Source organism: Gymnoscopelus microlampas, assembly GCF_963454915.1.
Source record: "Gymnoscopelus microlampas genome assembly, chromosome: 9".
Classification (NCBI taxonomy): Eukaryota; Metazoa; Chordata; class Actinopteri; order Myctophiformes; family Myctophidae; genus Gymnoscopelus; species Gymnoscopelus microlampas.
Window position 1 is genome coordinate 4,611,617 of NC_139946.1, and position 15,854 is coordinate 4,627,470.

The following is a 15,854-nucleotide window of genomic DNA, read 5'->3' on the forward strand; positions in this document are numbered from 1 at the left end:
AGTTACTTACACCATTGGAGATAAGAGGTTTTTGTCCGACATCGACGATTTGTTTAAAAGGATCCAGGGTTGACTAATAGGAACCGGCAGAAATGTTGGAGCTCATGCTTATTATTGAGGCCTGGCTCTGTAGTACGCTGAGCTCCAACAGGGCGTAGCTCCCTGGATCACATGAGATCCCTGACAGGAGGAGGAGAGGAACACCACGTCTTCAGACAAATGCGCTCCAGCTTCTACGACTTTGACCTCCGAGCGAACGAGCGAACGAGCGAGCGAACGGGGGCCAGGATATCTGGCAGAAAGAGAAAGAGAAAGTCAGAGAGAGAGAGAGGGAGGGATGTGACAGTCAGAGGAGAAGAGAAGTGGAGTCTGTGTCTGTGTCTTGGCTCGGGGAAGAGAGAGAGAGAGAGAGAGAGAGAGAGAGAGAGAGTGCGGCTTTTTCATTTCAATGTCAGCTATTCCACAAACCCTGCCTTGCGAAGCGGAGAGACAGCTCTGAGACCCACACACACACACACACACACACACCGCATGCTACACACACTTAATGTATAGACACACACCACTCATGTGTACCGCTCACATTATTGGCGCGCACGCGCACACACTCAAACACAATTCAAACACCATTTCTCCCCACACACACGCACACGCGCACGCACACGCACACCCACTCCAACCCCTGCCGGTCACAGCAGTGGGCTCAGTTTTTACGAGGCTGAGCCTCCATGTCTGATTTCCCCACTCTGTGAGTTAAAGAACACAGAAACACACACACATCTGTGAGCACTTTAAGCTGTTACAGCGTCTCAATAAGCAGCTCCACAGACAGGGACTTGACAGGGATGAGCGGTTGACACAGGACAGTTAACTTGCTTGGCCCTTTCAAGCTTTCCAAAAGGTATTCAAGCTTGCTCGTTGTGTGTGTGTAGGCTCAGGGACTGCATGGGCTTTTCAAAGCCAAATCCTAACAAGCCTTTGAGTTCAAAGACAGCTAAAGATCGTTTGATTTAAAGAGGGTATACGTCCCTGCTCGAAGCTCTTGACAAGCCAGAGCCAGAGCCAGATACAAAACGTAAAAAAAAGCCAAGACCGGGAGAGAACACAGCGACGAACGGTTATCCAAGTTCCTCAGCTATATGAGTTCAATTAGTTGTGGGTTCTAAAAACAAACAAATCATACCTGCAATACAACATGAATACACAATACATGACTATAGAACAGTGGTTCTCAAAGTGGCTCCAGGGACCCTCAGGGTTCCAAATGGACCCTTACAGGTCCATAACTCTGAGAGCGTACCCTTGCATTACAAAGTTTGAGAACCACTGCCATAGAAAAAAAGAGGGGAAATGTCATAGGTTCATAAAGGGCTATCCTGTTATCTTAAGTGTGCAGTTTTTGAGATCTAAAAATGTCATGTCACATGCGTCATATAGTATATGACGCATATGACATTTTTAGATCGCGTATATGACTCATACACGCGTCGCCACCCTGAGCCCCTCTACAGAGCCGTAAAACGAAAGCCCCCAAAAATGCTCTGATCTCACTGCCACCTTTTGATGTCTTCTTTGATGTCTTCTCCTTACGTTTCATATACGTTGATTTGTCTTTGAAGGGTCACGAAATGACGAGGCATTCCCCTTGCCTGCAACCACCCTGGCAAAGGTTTTTGTCACTTGGTTTTGGCTCCTATGCAAACCTTTTGAAGTCCTGTATGTACGTACAGTACAGTACAGGACGGGATGTAGATTGTATTCCAGAACGTTGACATTAACAGTAACTTCTTTGCTTTCGGAAGGATTTGGGATCCGCTGCCAGTCTTTGTTATGGGACGTCCTGACTAAACAGAATCAGATTTCCATTATGGATTCCCATGCCCTGTGACAGGCTGGGAAAAGTTCAAGTCCATAAACATCAGCTCGAGCTGAAGGAAAGGTGTACGTGAGGAGAAAATACAGAGTATTGAGCCGTTTCGCTCTCCTGAGCGACCCTGGCTCCTGTGTATCTGATACTGACATGTAAACACTCTCTTTCACACAAACACTGGCACACGTGCACACGCACATGTCGTTGCTGTAGGGCAGAAACCTCTTATCTTCATATTTCTTACGTTTTATGTTTTTTTTTCTAATTAATGCCCTACTTCGTCATACTACAGTGTCACACAAAAGTATCAAATATAACCGATCTACAAGCTCAAAGCGTGTTGCGATGCAACGCGTTTTGAGCTTGTAGATCAGACATTTTTGCTATTTTGAATTTGAACGCGTTCTGAAAAGTCACAGTTTTGGACATAATATGAGGTTTCCACCCGACAGCAACGATAATTATGTAAAATACTTGCATAAGCCCATACGGACAAACTTAGACACGCACACCTTGGAGCTCTGTAGATCAGACGAAACACACGTTCACACAGAAAAACACTTCCACACCGTCTGTCACAACAGACGTAGGCTATAGACTCTTGGCCTGTGTAGTGTTTTAACACTTCAGACCACGGCTGTCAGGACCGTGACCTACAGACACTGAGAGAGAGAGAGAGAGAGAGAGAGAGATACCCGACAGGAAGTGCTGGCTCTGTCCTACCTGACACTTCCTTTTCAGACACGGTGACCTACTTCTCACCATGTGACGTGATGTCAAGGTCAAAGCGGCGACCTCCTACAGGAAGCAGCTGTGTCAAGTAGAAAAAGCGCCAAGCAAGTGTTTGTTTTGTTACTCCCAAGGTTCATTGTCAGTATATATGTAATATGGGGGAGTGGAGATACAGTATAAGGAACGCTGTGCTGAGTCTCTCTCTCTCTCTCTCTCTCTCTCTCTCTCTCTCTCTCTCTCTCTCTCTCTCTCTCTCTCTCTCTCTCTCTCTCTCTCTCTTTTCAATTCAATTCAAAGAAACTTTATTGGCTTGAGAAAAACGTACGTTTGCATTGCCAAAGCAAGGCTCAAAGAAAAACTATCATAATTGAAAAATGATGTAGGCCCACAACTAAAAGGGAATTTTGTAAACAGAGCTTATTTGACACATTGCAACTTGGAAAAACTAGCTTACAAAACCATGAAAAGGCTCATATGCTGTTAGGGAATAGTTATATATACACACGTAGGCAAGAGTACCTTGGTAAAGAGCTTTTGAAGCAAATAACAGCACTTTTTTGGAGGTTTAGCAGTCACATTGGTATAAACATTTTAAGACGAATGGCAGCAGTTAATCAAATGTATTTGAATTAGCACACACACACACACAGAGACAGGCAGTTTTTTTCCTAATGCCTTTGAACGTAGTTACTCTCGTACTTTCGTATGTTCAGTAGTTCGAGTATGTCGAGGTCAACTCGGTACAATGTTCTCTCTCTCCCTCAATTTCTCCTTTGCGCTCTCTTCTACTTTCTTTCAGTGTTGATTTCGTTGACTAAAACTATGACGAAAAATGTTCGTCGACTACCTTTTTTCACTGACGAAAACTAAGTAAAAACGAAATTAAAACTAAGCTATGATGACTAAAACTAAGACTAAATATATTGACAATTTCATCAACAAATAAAAACTAGACTAAAATGTTAGTGAGGGACTAGTGGAGAAAAGATCCAGTAGAACTAAAAGACAAGTCATTTTATGTTTGGTTGCGCTCAGGTGTTGCGCTCTGAAAATAGCAGATCTACAAGCTCACTTGAGCTCACGTGAGCTTGTAGATCGGCTATTTTTCAACATGCAACCAAGTGTAAAATCAGGCACTACGACACCATCGAGGCACCGCCGAAATACATTTTAGTCGACTAAACCAACTGTAGATTTAGTCGACTATAATCTTATGATATTTAGTCGACTAAAACTAGACAAAAACTAAAACATTTCAGATGACTAAAATATGACTAAAACTAAATGGAATTTTATTCGAAAGACTATGACTAAAACTAAATCAAAATGTGCCGTCAAAATCAACACTACTTTCTTTCTTTGTTTTTGCTTTCTCTCTCTTTCTTGCTGCTAAACACACTGTTGGAGCATCTTACAGAGTGACTTGAGGCCATCTCGAATGCTAGCCTTGTCTGTCGGATCACTGAGCCGTTATAGAAGCAGGAAGGGCTTCTTTATCACCCCAGACAGACGGACGACTTCAGCATCTAAATTAAGAGCTCGATGTCAGAAAACACGCAGCCCTACCCAAACGCTGAGGGGAACCTCCACAAGTTCAGTTTATTACGCACAAAGTGAGCGTGTATGTCTGCTATTTCCCACTCGTGACACCGCTGTGCGTCGACGGAGCATAAATTAGGCTTTAGAAGGTTACCTTGCATTGAGATACTGAGAGATTAGAAGATTAGAGAGTAGGTTGAGAGACATTTTGGAGGGTTATTATCACAAAAAAATAAGTTGTAATAAGTTGCAGTCTGTGAAAAAGGCTTAAATATAATTGCTGCGTGTAATGAGTTTATTCATAAAGCGCTTTTTTTGTTAAAACAAGTGCTTTACAGACAGATAGCACGATAAAATGAAGGAATTAAAACGATAAAGTAAACCCAGACAATAAAATAAGACATCGAGATACACATAAGAGTAAAGAGTATAAAAACACATTTTTCAGGATATAAATACTGTATTCACACTAAATTGCAACACATAGTACAATAGCATGGTGGTCTGCATACTGCATGCTCTGAAACACAACTTTAAAAAATAAATAATTACATAAATGAATTTTTTTTTTCCTCTTTTTTTATTGTCAGACATCCACCCTTTAGTAGCCTTAAAGTGTTTTGTCGTTAGGGGGCATTCACAGTTCCTGCCATTCAGCTTGCTCACTTCCTGCATGAGTCAGCATCTTCATGTGTCATACGTGACATTTTTATAGCGGTTAAAAAAAAGAGTACAGCCCGCGATTCAATCTGCAAGTGCAATGGTCACACTCTCACACACACACGCACACGCGCGCACACACACACACACACACACACACACACACACACACACACACACACACACACACACACACACACACACACACACACACACACACACACACACACACACACACTTTATGAATCATACATAGGTGACGTTTTAATAGTGCAATATTTAAAGGTATATAACAAGAAGGATTTGTAGGTTGCGGTTGGTAAACACAACATTACATAAGTTGGCCCGGGCTCAGTAACACCAATAGCACACATGGATCTACTGGCCAAAACATGAACGCCCAAAAACACGTCCTGAAACCAACTAAAATAAAGAAAACACAGGCAGAGGAGACCACACACTTCTTAGTGGCTCATAAGCGATGATTGAGAGGGATTATCTTTTCGATGAGTCTATACCAGTGTGGCTGTCAAAACCTTTCTAATAGGCTCTATGCACAGCAGCCATATTATCACTTCCTTCACAGGTGTTACCAATGATACTAATGAAGGCTCTGTTCAATTTAGTCTAGCACAGTGGTTTCCACGACCCCCATAACTCTGAGAGTCTACAAATGGAACGAAATGGACCCCATGGGTCCATTTCGTTCCATTTGTAGACTCTCAGAGTTATTCGTTCCATTTGTACACTCTCAGAGTTACACACCTGTAAGGGGCCATTTGGAAGCCCATGAGGGTCCCTGGACCCCAACTGTAGATATGCACAATATCAGCACCCTGACTCTGTTTGACCAGAATGGAACAGAGCCTTCATTAGTATCATTGGTAACACCTGTGAATGTCTTCATAATATGGCTGCTGTGAATAGAGCCTATTTCAAAGAAACCTCCGTAACTCCGTAACTGTACGAATGGAACCAAAGGACCCATTTGGTTCCATTCGTACGTTCTCAAGAGTTACAGACCCTGTAACCCTATTTTAGGCATGCCGTTTTAGTGTGAGCTTGTAGATCTGCTATTTTCGGTGCATGAAACTTATCGCAAGTTCAAATCAGGCATAACTCCCAACCCCAACCCGTAAACCTATAACCTCTAACCATGAAAACGATGAAAAAAATTGGTCTCTCACAATGTCCATTTCTCATATTCTACTATACTTGTGGGGACATGTGAGCCTCACAAGTATAACACACACACACACACACACACACACACACACACACACACACATACACACACACACACACACACACACACACACACACACACACACACACACACACACACACACACACACACACACACACACACACACACACACACACACACACACACACACACACACACACACACACTGACTCATTCACTAGTCTCCTGTCTAAACAGCCCTCTCCCTTTAAAAGGTTCCATTGGATTGTATCCAGTAGAACATTAAGGAGTCCAGAGACTCCTCCTTCCCTTGACTCCTCCTTCCCTTCCCTCCTTCCCTACGGAGCAACTTCTGCTGAGTCTGCGCTTCTCCACACAATAGACCAGGGGACCTGTGTGTGTGTGTGTGTGTGTGTGTGTGTGTGTGTGTGTGTGTGTGTGTGTGTGTGTGTGTGTGTGTGTGTGTGTGTGTGTGTGTGTGTGTGTGTGTGTGTGTGTACTATACTTGTGAGGACCAGATGTCCCCTCAAGTATAATAGAATTTGTGAAATACACATACAGAGAAATTGTTGTTTATGGTTAAAAAAAAAGATTTTTAGATGTACTGTAGGCCTACAATTAGCACACGATTCAGGGTGTGGTTAGTGATTTAGAGGTTAGGGTTGGAGTTATACCTGATTTGCACTTAGTAGCGCGTTGGTGTCGTGCATCGGAAATAGCCGATCTACAAGCTCACAACGCGTAGATCGGCTATTTTCGGCTTCATCGCTAACCTTAAAAATTAGCATTTTTTAAAAACATTTAATTCGTAAAATCGCTGTTCTAAAATATCGATGTCCTCACAAGTACATTAATACAAACGCGCATGTGTATATGTAAGTGTGTGTGTGTGTGTGTGTGTGTGTGTGTGTGTGTGTGTGTGTGTGTGTGTGTGTGTGTGCGCGCGTCGCGCGGCCGCGCGCTAACGCGTGTGCATGTGTGCGTCTGTGAGGCACAGGAAGTGCTGGCGCTGTGATAAGGCGTCCCCTCCCGGTGGGTTCAGGGGTGACAGGTCGGAGGTTGTGCGACATGGCAGCCAAGGCCCGCTGTGATTGGATGAGAAGGGAGGGGGGGGAGGGGGGGTTGGGCTGTGAAAAATGAATCTGGAATGTATCCACGGTTCTAATGAGAATGTCTGGGCTGTGTTGCCCTGATGGCTTCTGTGATGGTCAGAGATAGGAGACCAAATGATATCCTTATACACACACACGCACGCACGTACGCACGACGCATGCATGCACGCACACACACACACACACACACACACACACACACACACACACACACACACACACACACACACACACACACACACACACACACACACACACACACACACAGGGCCCGTAAACAAAGGGGTCTTTTAGGGCAGAGAAGTTAGGAAGCTAGAGTGAGTATCTCACTGATCTGTGTGTGTGTGTGTGTGTGTGTGTGTGTGTGTGTGTGTGTGTGTGTGTGTGTGTGTGTGTGTGTGTGTGTGTGTGTGTGTGTGTGTGTGTGTGTGTGTGTGTGTGTGTGTGTGTGTGTGTGTGTGATGTCATGTGTCAGTCAAAGGTCAGCAGTAAAGGTCAGTAAATGTCAGACTGGAGGCCTAGGAGGTGTGTGGAGTTTTTGTGTGTGTGTGTGTGTGTGTGTGTGTGTGTGTGTGTGTGTGTGTGTGTGTGTGTGTGTGTGTGTGTGTGTGTGTGTGTGTGTGTGTGTGGATGTGTGTGCGTATGTGTGTGTGTGTGTGTGTGTGTGTGTGTGTGTGTGTGTGTGTGTGTGTGTGTGTGTGTGTGTGTGTGTGTGTGTGTGTGTGTGTGTGTGTGTGTGTGTGTCTGGAAGCCGTCATGGTCTCATCGGCAGACAGAATGACTGCTCCCTGTGTCTTGTGTTGTGACATATACATCACTGGCCTAGCATGCATCTCCTCTCCTCTGGAGGAAAACACCAGGACTCCCCCCCCCCTTTGTGACTCTGAATGTCTTCACTCCCACAAGAGTCTGAATGCCTTCATCCCCCTAAACATTATGAATGTGTTTTCCCTCATGAAATTCCCCAGAGTATTTAAGCTACACGTAATCCCTATACTTATACCAGGCCCTCTCCTGTTTTCGTTCTTGACTAAATCTAAAAAAGAACCGATCTACAAGCTCACAACGCGTTGCATTGCGTTGCGTCGCAAGCTTGTAGATTTGCTTCTTTCCGCCAATTTATTTATTTATTTATTATTTTATTTATTTACTTATCCACAGCGACTTAAAACAATTACGGTAAACACCAAATGCATTGAGACAGTGTAGTGCCTCAGTAAACTGTCTCTGATCAGTCTCTGAATAAACCAAACGGCGGGGAGAAAGTGTGAAAGAAGACTATCGGCGGAAAGCGCCGAAATTGAAGGAGCGCTAAAACGGTGAAGTGTCCCTCCCGGCTGACAAAACTGTTCCGGGGGGGTCACCGAAACGGGTCGTAGCACCGGGCACCATGAATGGTTAATCAGGCCCTGCATAGAATACCAGGTGAACAATTGAACCTATAGCGTCTGTCTAGAATAGTGTTAGTCGGTTCCAACAGAATAACACATAACCATATGGCACAAAACAGCATAACATCAAGACAATTACATGAAGACCCCGGTATACACAACAAAAACATCCTATCAGCGAGGCAGTTTGTTTAATGGCTGAAGGGACAAAACTCCAACTAAAACAAACTTAGGGACTCTAGGGCTCAAGTGCTTGAAATCCCCTTCGCTGATTTGTTTTCCCACATCAGATTCCTAGTGTAGTTTCCCTATTATGACAGCCCCCGTGAAATTCCCAATGTAATTCCCCCCCTGTGGTTTTTTCCCCCTCATGAGCTGGCGCTGCATGCATGGTGTCTGGCTGGGTGACCAGCTAGGTAGGGGCTGGCCGTTCTCCCACGGGAGAGCCACTAGTGGTGCTACTCAAATGTTTTACTTAAGTGAAAGTATCATTACTGCCATGTAGAAATACTCTGCTACAAGTAAAAGTCAGGAATACAAAATTTACTTGAGCAAAAGTACAAAAGTATTGGCATCAAAAAGTGCTTTAAGTACCAAAAGTAGACGGTACTCATTATGCAGAATGTCCCATTTCAAGTTTAGACATGTATAAAATGTACACACATCTTTTGAAAATAGCAGATCTACAAGCTCACAACGCGTCGCATTGAGCTTGTAGATCGGCTATTCTCAAATGGCCGAAATGTATATAGGGCTGAAGTGCTTAATGTATGTTTTGTAATAATAATCCAAATCTACAAAGTAACTAGTAACTAAAGTTGTCAAATAATTGTAGTGGTGGAGTGAATGCAATATTTGCCTCTGAGATGTAGTGGAGTAGAAGTAATAGTATAGAAAAATGGACATACTTAAGTACAGTACTTGAGTAAATGTACTTAGTTACTTTCCAGCACTGGTGACCAGCTAGGCTGGCCGCTCTCCCACGGGGTACCAGAGGGCCATGCAGTGTGAGTCTCTCTGACAGCTTCTCTCCTCAAACCCCCCGCCTGCCTGCCTTCCTGCCTCCCTGGCACGGCCGTCCAGGCTTCACCCTAACACTGGCAGCGAGGAAGGAAAAGATGTAGCGGACTGCCAGTTGTGTGTGTGTGCGCGTGTGTGTGAGTGTGAGCTCAAGTGTGTGTTTATTTAAGCGGGTGATATTGTTAAAGCCTTTGTGTGAGTGTCTGTTATTGTGTTTCGGCGTGTGTGTGTGTGTGCGAGCGCGCGCTTGTGTGTTTTGTGCGTGCGTACAAGTACGTTTGAGTGTGTACACAGGTGCGAGCTTCTGTGTGGCTGTGTTTTTGTTTTTGGTTCTACGTGCGTGTGTGTGTGTGCGCGAGCGCACGCGTGTGTGACTAGGCGTGTTTGTGTTTTCGTACGCACACGACCCCCCCCACAGCTGCAGTAGCCACTGTTCTATCGGGCTCAGGGTCGAACTTCGACCCTGTAAAGTGGAAACGGTAATACCATATTTCTGGGAGGACAGTTAAGTTTCCATTGCCTGCCAACTTCCCGTTCATCGGCTACGGCAGCATGCTTCCTGTTTGAACTATGATGTCACCAGGAAGAGGTTCCTTGTATATGAACCCCCCCACCCCACCCCACCTCACCCCACCCCACCCATCCCACCACCACTGCCAGACAGACTGAGATCATATTCTTAGTGCTGACATAAAGAATAGGAATAGCATTTTCCATTTTGTGATGATGCTGATGATGATGGCGATGATGATGGCATTGGTGACAGTGAACATTTTCAGAGGTGCACATAGTAACTAAGTACATTTACTTGAGTAACCCTTTTTTTCTTTCTTTCTTTTTTGCAAGGACATATGACTTTCACTCAGCTACATTTCAAACAGAATTATAGTATTTTGACTCCATTTCCAGGAAGGAGGCTCTTAGGGTCCATTTGGTTCCATTTGTAAACTCTCAGAGTTATCGGGGTCCGTTGCCCTAAACCAGTGGTTTTCAACCAGTGGTCCTTGAGGGGGTTCCAGGGGGTCCCCTGCAAAAGGTGTCAATACATTTTCACCCCTTTATCCATATTGTATATTACGTTGGCTATTCAAAAACAGCAGATCTACAAGCTCACAGCGCGTCACTTTGTGCCGCACTGCGAGCCGCACTGCGAGCTTGTAGATCTGCTATTTTTTTACATTTTCGAAAAATCTTTAAAGTGATTGAAGACTTTTGTAGAATTTTGCATTTTTTAACACAAATCTTCTCTTCTGGGGGTCTCTGACACAAAACATTTTCAGATGGGGGTCCACAGCCAAATGTATATCAATTTAGGGGTCCTTGGCATGAAAAAGGTTGAAAACCACTGCCCTATACATACCAATGTAAAAAAAAAAAAAAAGTTTGAGAACCTCTTCCCTAACCGTCTCCTTGTCCTCTCTCTCCACAGGTCTTCTACGTGTCGGACCTGTTCAAGCCCAGGACGAAGGCGGCCACGCCCCCTCCCTCCCCCATCAAGAAGGAGCTGCTGCCATCCGCCGACATCATCGACAGGAACAACCACCACAACATGGTGTGAGAGAGAGAAAGAGAGAGATAGAGAGAGAGAGAGAGGAGAGAGGCCACACCTCTTCCTGTTGACCGAGGAGCCTATCATCGCAGCGCTGCTCAAAACCTCCCATCGGACAGTAGAATGTAGAGACGAGAGAGACTGTGAAAAAGTTGCAAAACCTCAAAAACGCCACCACCCCCCCCTTATTGCCACCTTTGCGGCGTCTCCTAGACTTCCTAGGAACGCTGGGCGTCTTTTGCTTTTTGAGACTTTTCTTTTCCTTTTTTTTTTTTTGCACGGCACAGAGTCCACTCTCACTATCCAGACTTTTTTTTAATTTTATTTGTTATTTTATTATTATTATTATTATTACTTAACGATGTTAACTACTACTAAAAGTCACATTTTGAGCCCATCGTTTTCGAGCGCAACAACGACGACGACGAAAGGAAAAGAAAAAAGGAGAAGAGAATTGGAAGCTAAATAATTGAGTTGAGTCGAGTCTGAGACAGACAGACGGACAGACAGACAGACAGACAGACAGACAGGAGGGGGGGGGGGGGTTCAATCAAGTCCGTCTCTCTGGGAAGGAAGGCTTTGTAACCACATAAAGGGAAAACAATGGAAAGTGTGATGGAAAGATTAAAAAAAATATCCTAATAATACAAAGCCCCCCCTCGAAAGAGAGAGAGAGAGAGAAAGAGAGAGAAAGAGAGAGAGAGAGGGAACGTGCCTGTATTATTGCTCCCTCTCTACATTTCTCTGTTGCCTTGTAAACTGCCGTAGGACAAACAACAACTTCCTTAGCTATGGGAACGATATTACTGCAAAAAAATAAATAAAATAACTAGCAGCGTAGATATATTAACAGTATAGGCAAAAAAGAAAAGAAGAAAAAAAAAAGATAACTTATAGCACTATTTTTAAGTTCATTTTGTCCATTGACACCACTTGCTGCCTGAGAGGTCTGTCTATACAAGAGCTTGATGATGCCTGTGTGTCCCTGAGATAGAAATACTGTAACAGTATACATGGTGAACCTGGAGACTCCATCACCCCATGAAGGATGAAGCTAACAGACGTTAGCATGGGGTTGACAGGTGAGAAACAATCGTAGTGGAGTTATATAGTTCTAAACCAGTCTAGTATCAATAGGCCATAATACAAAATTCATAAATGACATAATAGACCAGTGGTTCTTAAACACATTGGGTGCCACAATTTTATAATAACAGATTACGTTCGGTGCCAGAAATCTCACCGTTAAGCTGCGCGGCACTGTTTAAGCTGTAGACTCCAAGACGAGAAATCCATGTGAAACAAAGCATGCGTTCATCTTGCACGATGGTCCTGGCTAACGCCTGGAACGATAACATCTCTCACGCGAGTAACAATGGCGGAGCGATCGTGCATACAAAATGAGTCGTTTTCCCCAGCGTAAAAAGTTTTGGTTTTAGAGAAGGAGATAGAACGGAAGCGGATGGGAGCCATGTTTTTTGACACGGTGATCCATCTGTCCTTTCCTTCTCAGAATCACCATGGGTGATTCCAGAGACTGAAAACACGGTTCAGACCGTGTTCGGCACCCAAGCGCTACTCTGTGTAAACACGGTTCAGACCGTGTTTGGCACCCAATGTGTTAATTTACTTCACACCGGGATTTGCATGTTACATTGACCGTGAAGACAGGACCCAGTGCATTAAATAACGCAATATTACCTTATTATCAACGTTGACGTAAATCCACGACCCTGTCAGAGCGCCATTAAATCCACCCTTGGGCCTCAACAACCCATTGAGACACCAAGCTAGACAACGACCCCCTGGCTACAGTAATGTTTTTAGACCTTTTACGACTGACTGGGATTCCGAACCTGACGTCGCAAAAACAAAATGGTGGATGCTAACACTATTAGCATATTAGCATATTAGCTTAGCATGCTAACATTTTGGTGCCCTTATATACTACTCTGCCATCCTGAGCTCAGCGAGCTTGAAATAAGGACTTTTAACTTGGTCCAACAAACGACACAGCCGGTCTTATAATATTCCTATCTCCAGGCCCATGCAGAACATCAAGCCTTGTAGAGTAGTCCTTCAGAGTGGCCTTAAACTCGGGATTGTTGCATTTCTTTTAGGGTTAGATGTAGTAAAAAAAAAAAGGGGGGGGGGGGGGGGATATTAGTATATTCTGTGGAAGGAGGGGAGGTTACATCTCTCAGCCCCAACCAGCACTGGAACAAGACGCGTGGCTGTGCCATTCGACTTCCTGGTGTTGGGGGGGTGCCTGATTGGTTTTCCCTTAATAGGGCAGTGGTTCTCAAACTGCGGGACCAGGGACCCTCAGGGTTCCTTGAGCAGGTCCCAAACGGACCCTTATAATAGGTCTGTAACTCTTTTAGAGCGTGCGAATGGAACCGAACGTCCATTTTGCTTGAGCTACTGTACGGCGGTCCTTGAAACTAAATAACGTTTGAGAACCAATGCCTTATACGGGGATTGGGGTGGGGGCGGAATGAAGGGGTGTGGTCTGTCACCGTGGAAACAAAGAGGGGCGTTGATTGACAGCTAAGCTGGCACATTACTTTTTTGGGGGGTGATGTGGGGGCTCTTTCCGCTGGCAGGGAGGGGCTCTCATCCACCCGGCAAAGTCACTCAATGGCAATGGATGTCTTTTGTCAGCTCAGCGTTATTGGACTGTCGTTGTGCATCTGTTGTGCCCTGTATATTCCTGTAACTCGTGTGGATGATGCGCTTGTGCTTGTACATGTATCCGTGTGTGTGAGTGTGAGTGCGAGCGTGTGTGTGTGTGTCTGTGCGTGTGTGCGTGTGTGTGTGTGAGCGTTTGTGCATATGAGCGCTGTCTCCTGTGAAAAAAGAACCCCCCTGGTAATGTGCGTGCGTGTGTGTGCGTGTGCGTGCGTGTGTGTGTGTGTGTGTGTGTGTGTGTGTGTTTGTGTGTGTGTGTGTGTGTGTCTGTGTGCGTGTGTGTCTGTGCGTGCGTGCGTGCGTGCGTGCGTGCGTGCGTGCGTGCGTGCGTGCGTGCGTGCGTGCGTGCGTGCGTGTGTGTGTGTGTGCGCGCGCGCGCGCGTGTGTGTGTGTGTGCGTGTGTCTGTGTGCGTGTGTGTGTGTGTCCTATCAGAGAGAGAGAGAGAGAAAGAGAGAGCGAGAGAGAAAGGCCAGGGGTGGCGCGGGGATTCGTTTTTCCCAGTCAGGTGAACCTTATATTAAAAAAAAACTGTGGATCTAATGTTTTTACTCTCTTGCTCTAACCTTGTATGTGTAGAGCCATGTTGTCTCCAGTGTAATCACTAACTAGTTGTACAGAACCAAACACACAGACAGCCCTTTTACTCATTCACATCCTCCTCCAAAAACAATACATTATACCGCCATTGTTGCACATCTTTTTTTTTTTCTCTTCGTATAGTCCGTCCTTATCATTTCACCAAGCCGTTTTCACAACTTCTCTTTTTATAAATATATATAAATATATATATATAAATAATGTATAGATCACTAAAATTAACTCTGTAAGATATTTGTTTTTCCTTCAACATGTTTTTTAGATATATCCACTATATGATTTTAAAAGTCTGATTTGTGCGTGGTTGCGCGCCGGTGTCGCAGACCCGAAACGTAGCCGATCTGCAAGCTCGCAACCCCGTCGCATCGCAGCGCGCTGTGAGCTTGCGGATCGGCTGTCTTTCGTGTCTGCCGCGGTGCGCAAACCACGTGTAAACCAGGCATTTACAGACCTGTGTTCCTTTACAAAGTGCTGCTTAAAAAGCATCGATTTGAAAGATCTTTTGTATCTAGACAACTAAACTATTGTAGATTGTGATAGTTTTTAATACGCATTCAGCAAAACACAATACACCCACAATTGTATTAAAACTCAATATTAGTATTTTTGTATTGTCTTGTTTTTTTGTACAAAAGAAATATTAGCTATGTTTTTTTCTCTGCTAAATGTACTTAGCTCTAATACATGTGCTTTTAAATAAAAAGCTCAATATGAACTCATATTTTCTCTGTGTGTCGACTGTTTTGTGATCATTTGACTTTCTTAACTGTGTTGGAAATTTGACTTTGGTTTAAAGGGATAGATCACCCCAAAATGACTTTTTTTTTGTTTTTGTCGCATTCCTAAGCCAATAATTTGATGAGCGGCAGCGGTTCCGGTAGGAGACACAAAGAGTCTCCTTTGTGTCTCCTACCGGAACCGCTGCCTACCGGTCCGCTAGTTATCAAATTATTGGCTTAGGAATGCGACAAAAACAAAGAAATATCCATGAATTCAAGTCTCCATGGGGTGACTAATCGATAGAGGGGAAAAAAAGTTTTTTGGGTGAACTATCCCTTTAACCCATTAAGACCGGGAACGAGTCACTTTAGATTTCTTTGGCTATTCAAAAATAGCAGATATACAAGCTCATAGCGCGGCACCGAGTGCCGCGCTATGAGCTTGTAGATCTGCTATTTTTGAAAAATCTTTTCAAAAAACTGTTAGGATTTAGAAAACATTTTTAGAATCGGCCTCAGGTCTTAATGGGTTAAAACACAACTAATAAAGTATACAGGCTACCAGATGTGTGATAATAACTATAGGATAATAATAAACCAGTGGTTCTCATACCTTCAAATGAATGTGTTTGTCTTTAACAACACATCATGATGCGTTGTGAGCTTGTATATAAGGGTGAAAGTGGTTGAACTGATTGTGATGCTATATGAACTCATTTAGCTGGGGACCCACTGGAACCCCTTTGACTTCGAGGACCCCTGGGGG

At 44.3% G+C, this 15,854-nt stretch overlaps 1 protein-coding gene across 2 annotated transcripts in view; it reads left to right on the top strand.

Moving 5' to 3' along the window:
• The window catches only part of plpp3 (phospholipid phosphatase 3), a 63,811-nt gene extending 48,721 nt beyond the window's left edge, over positions 1 to 15,090 (top strand). For both annotated transcript variants that reach the window (XM_084067732.1, XM_084067731.1), the window contains exon 7: positions 10,961 to 15,090. In XM_084067732.1, coding sequence (XP_083923858.1) covers positions 10,961 to 11,089 — 129 coding nt within the window. In that variant the 3' untranslated portion in view covers positions 11,090 to 15,090. The remainder of the gene's footprint in view (positions 1 to 10,960) is intronic.
• The last annotated feature ends 764 nt before the right edge of the window (positions 15,091 to 15,854 follow it).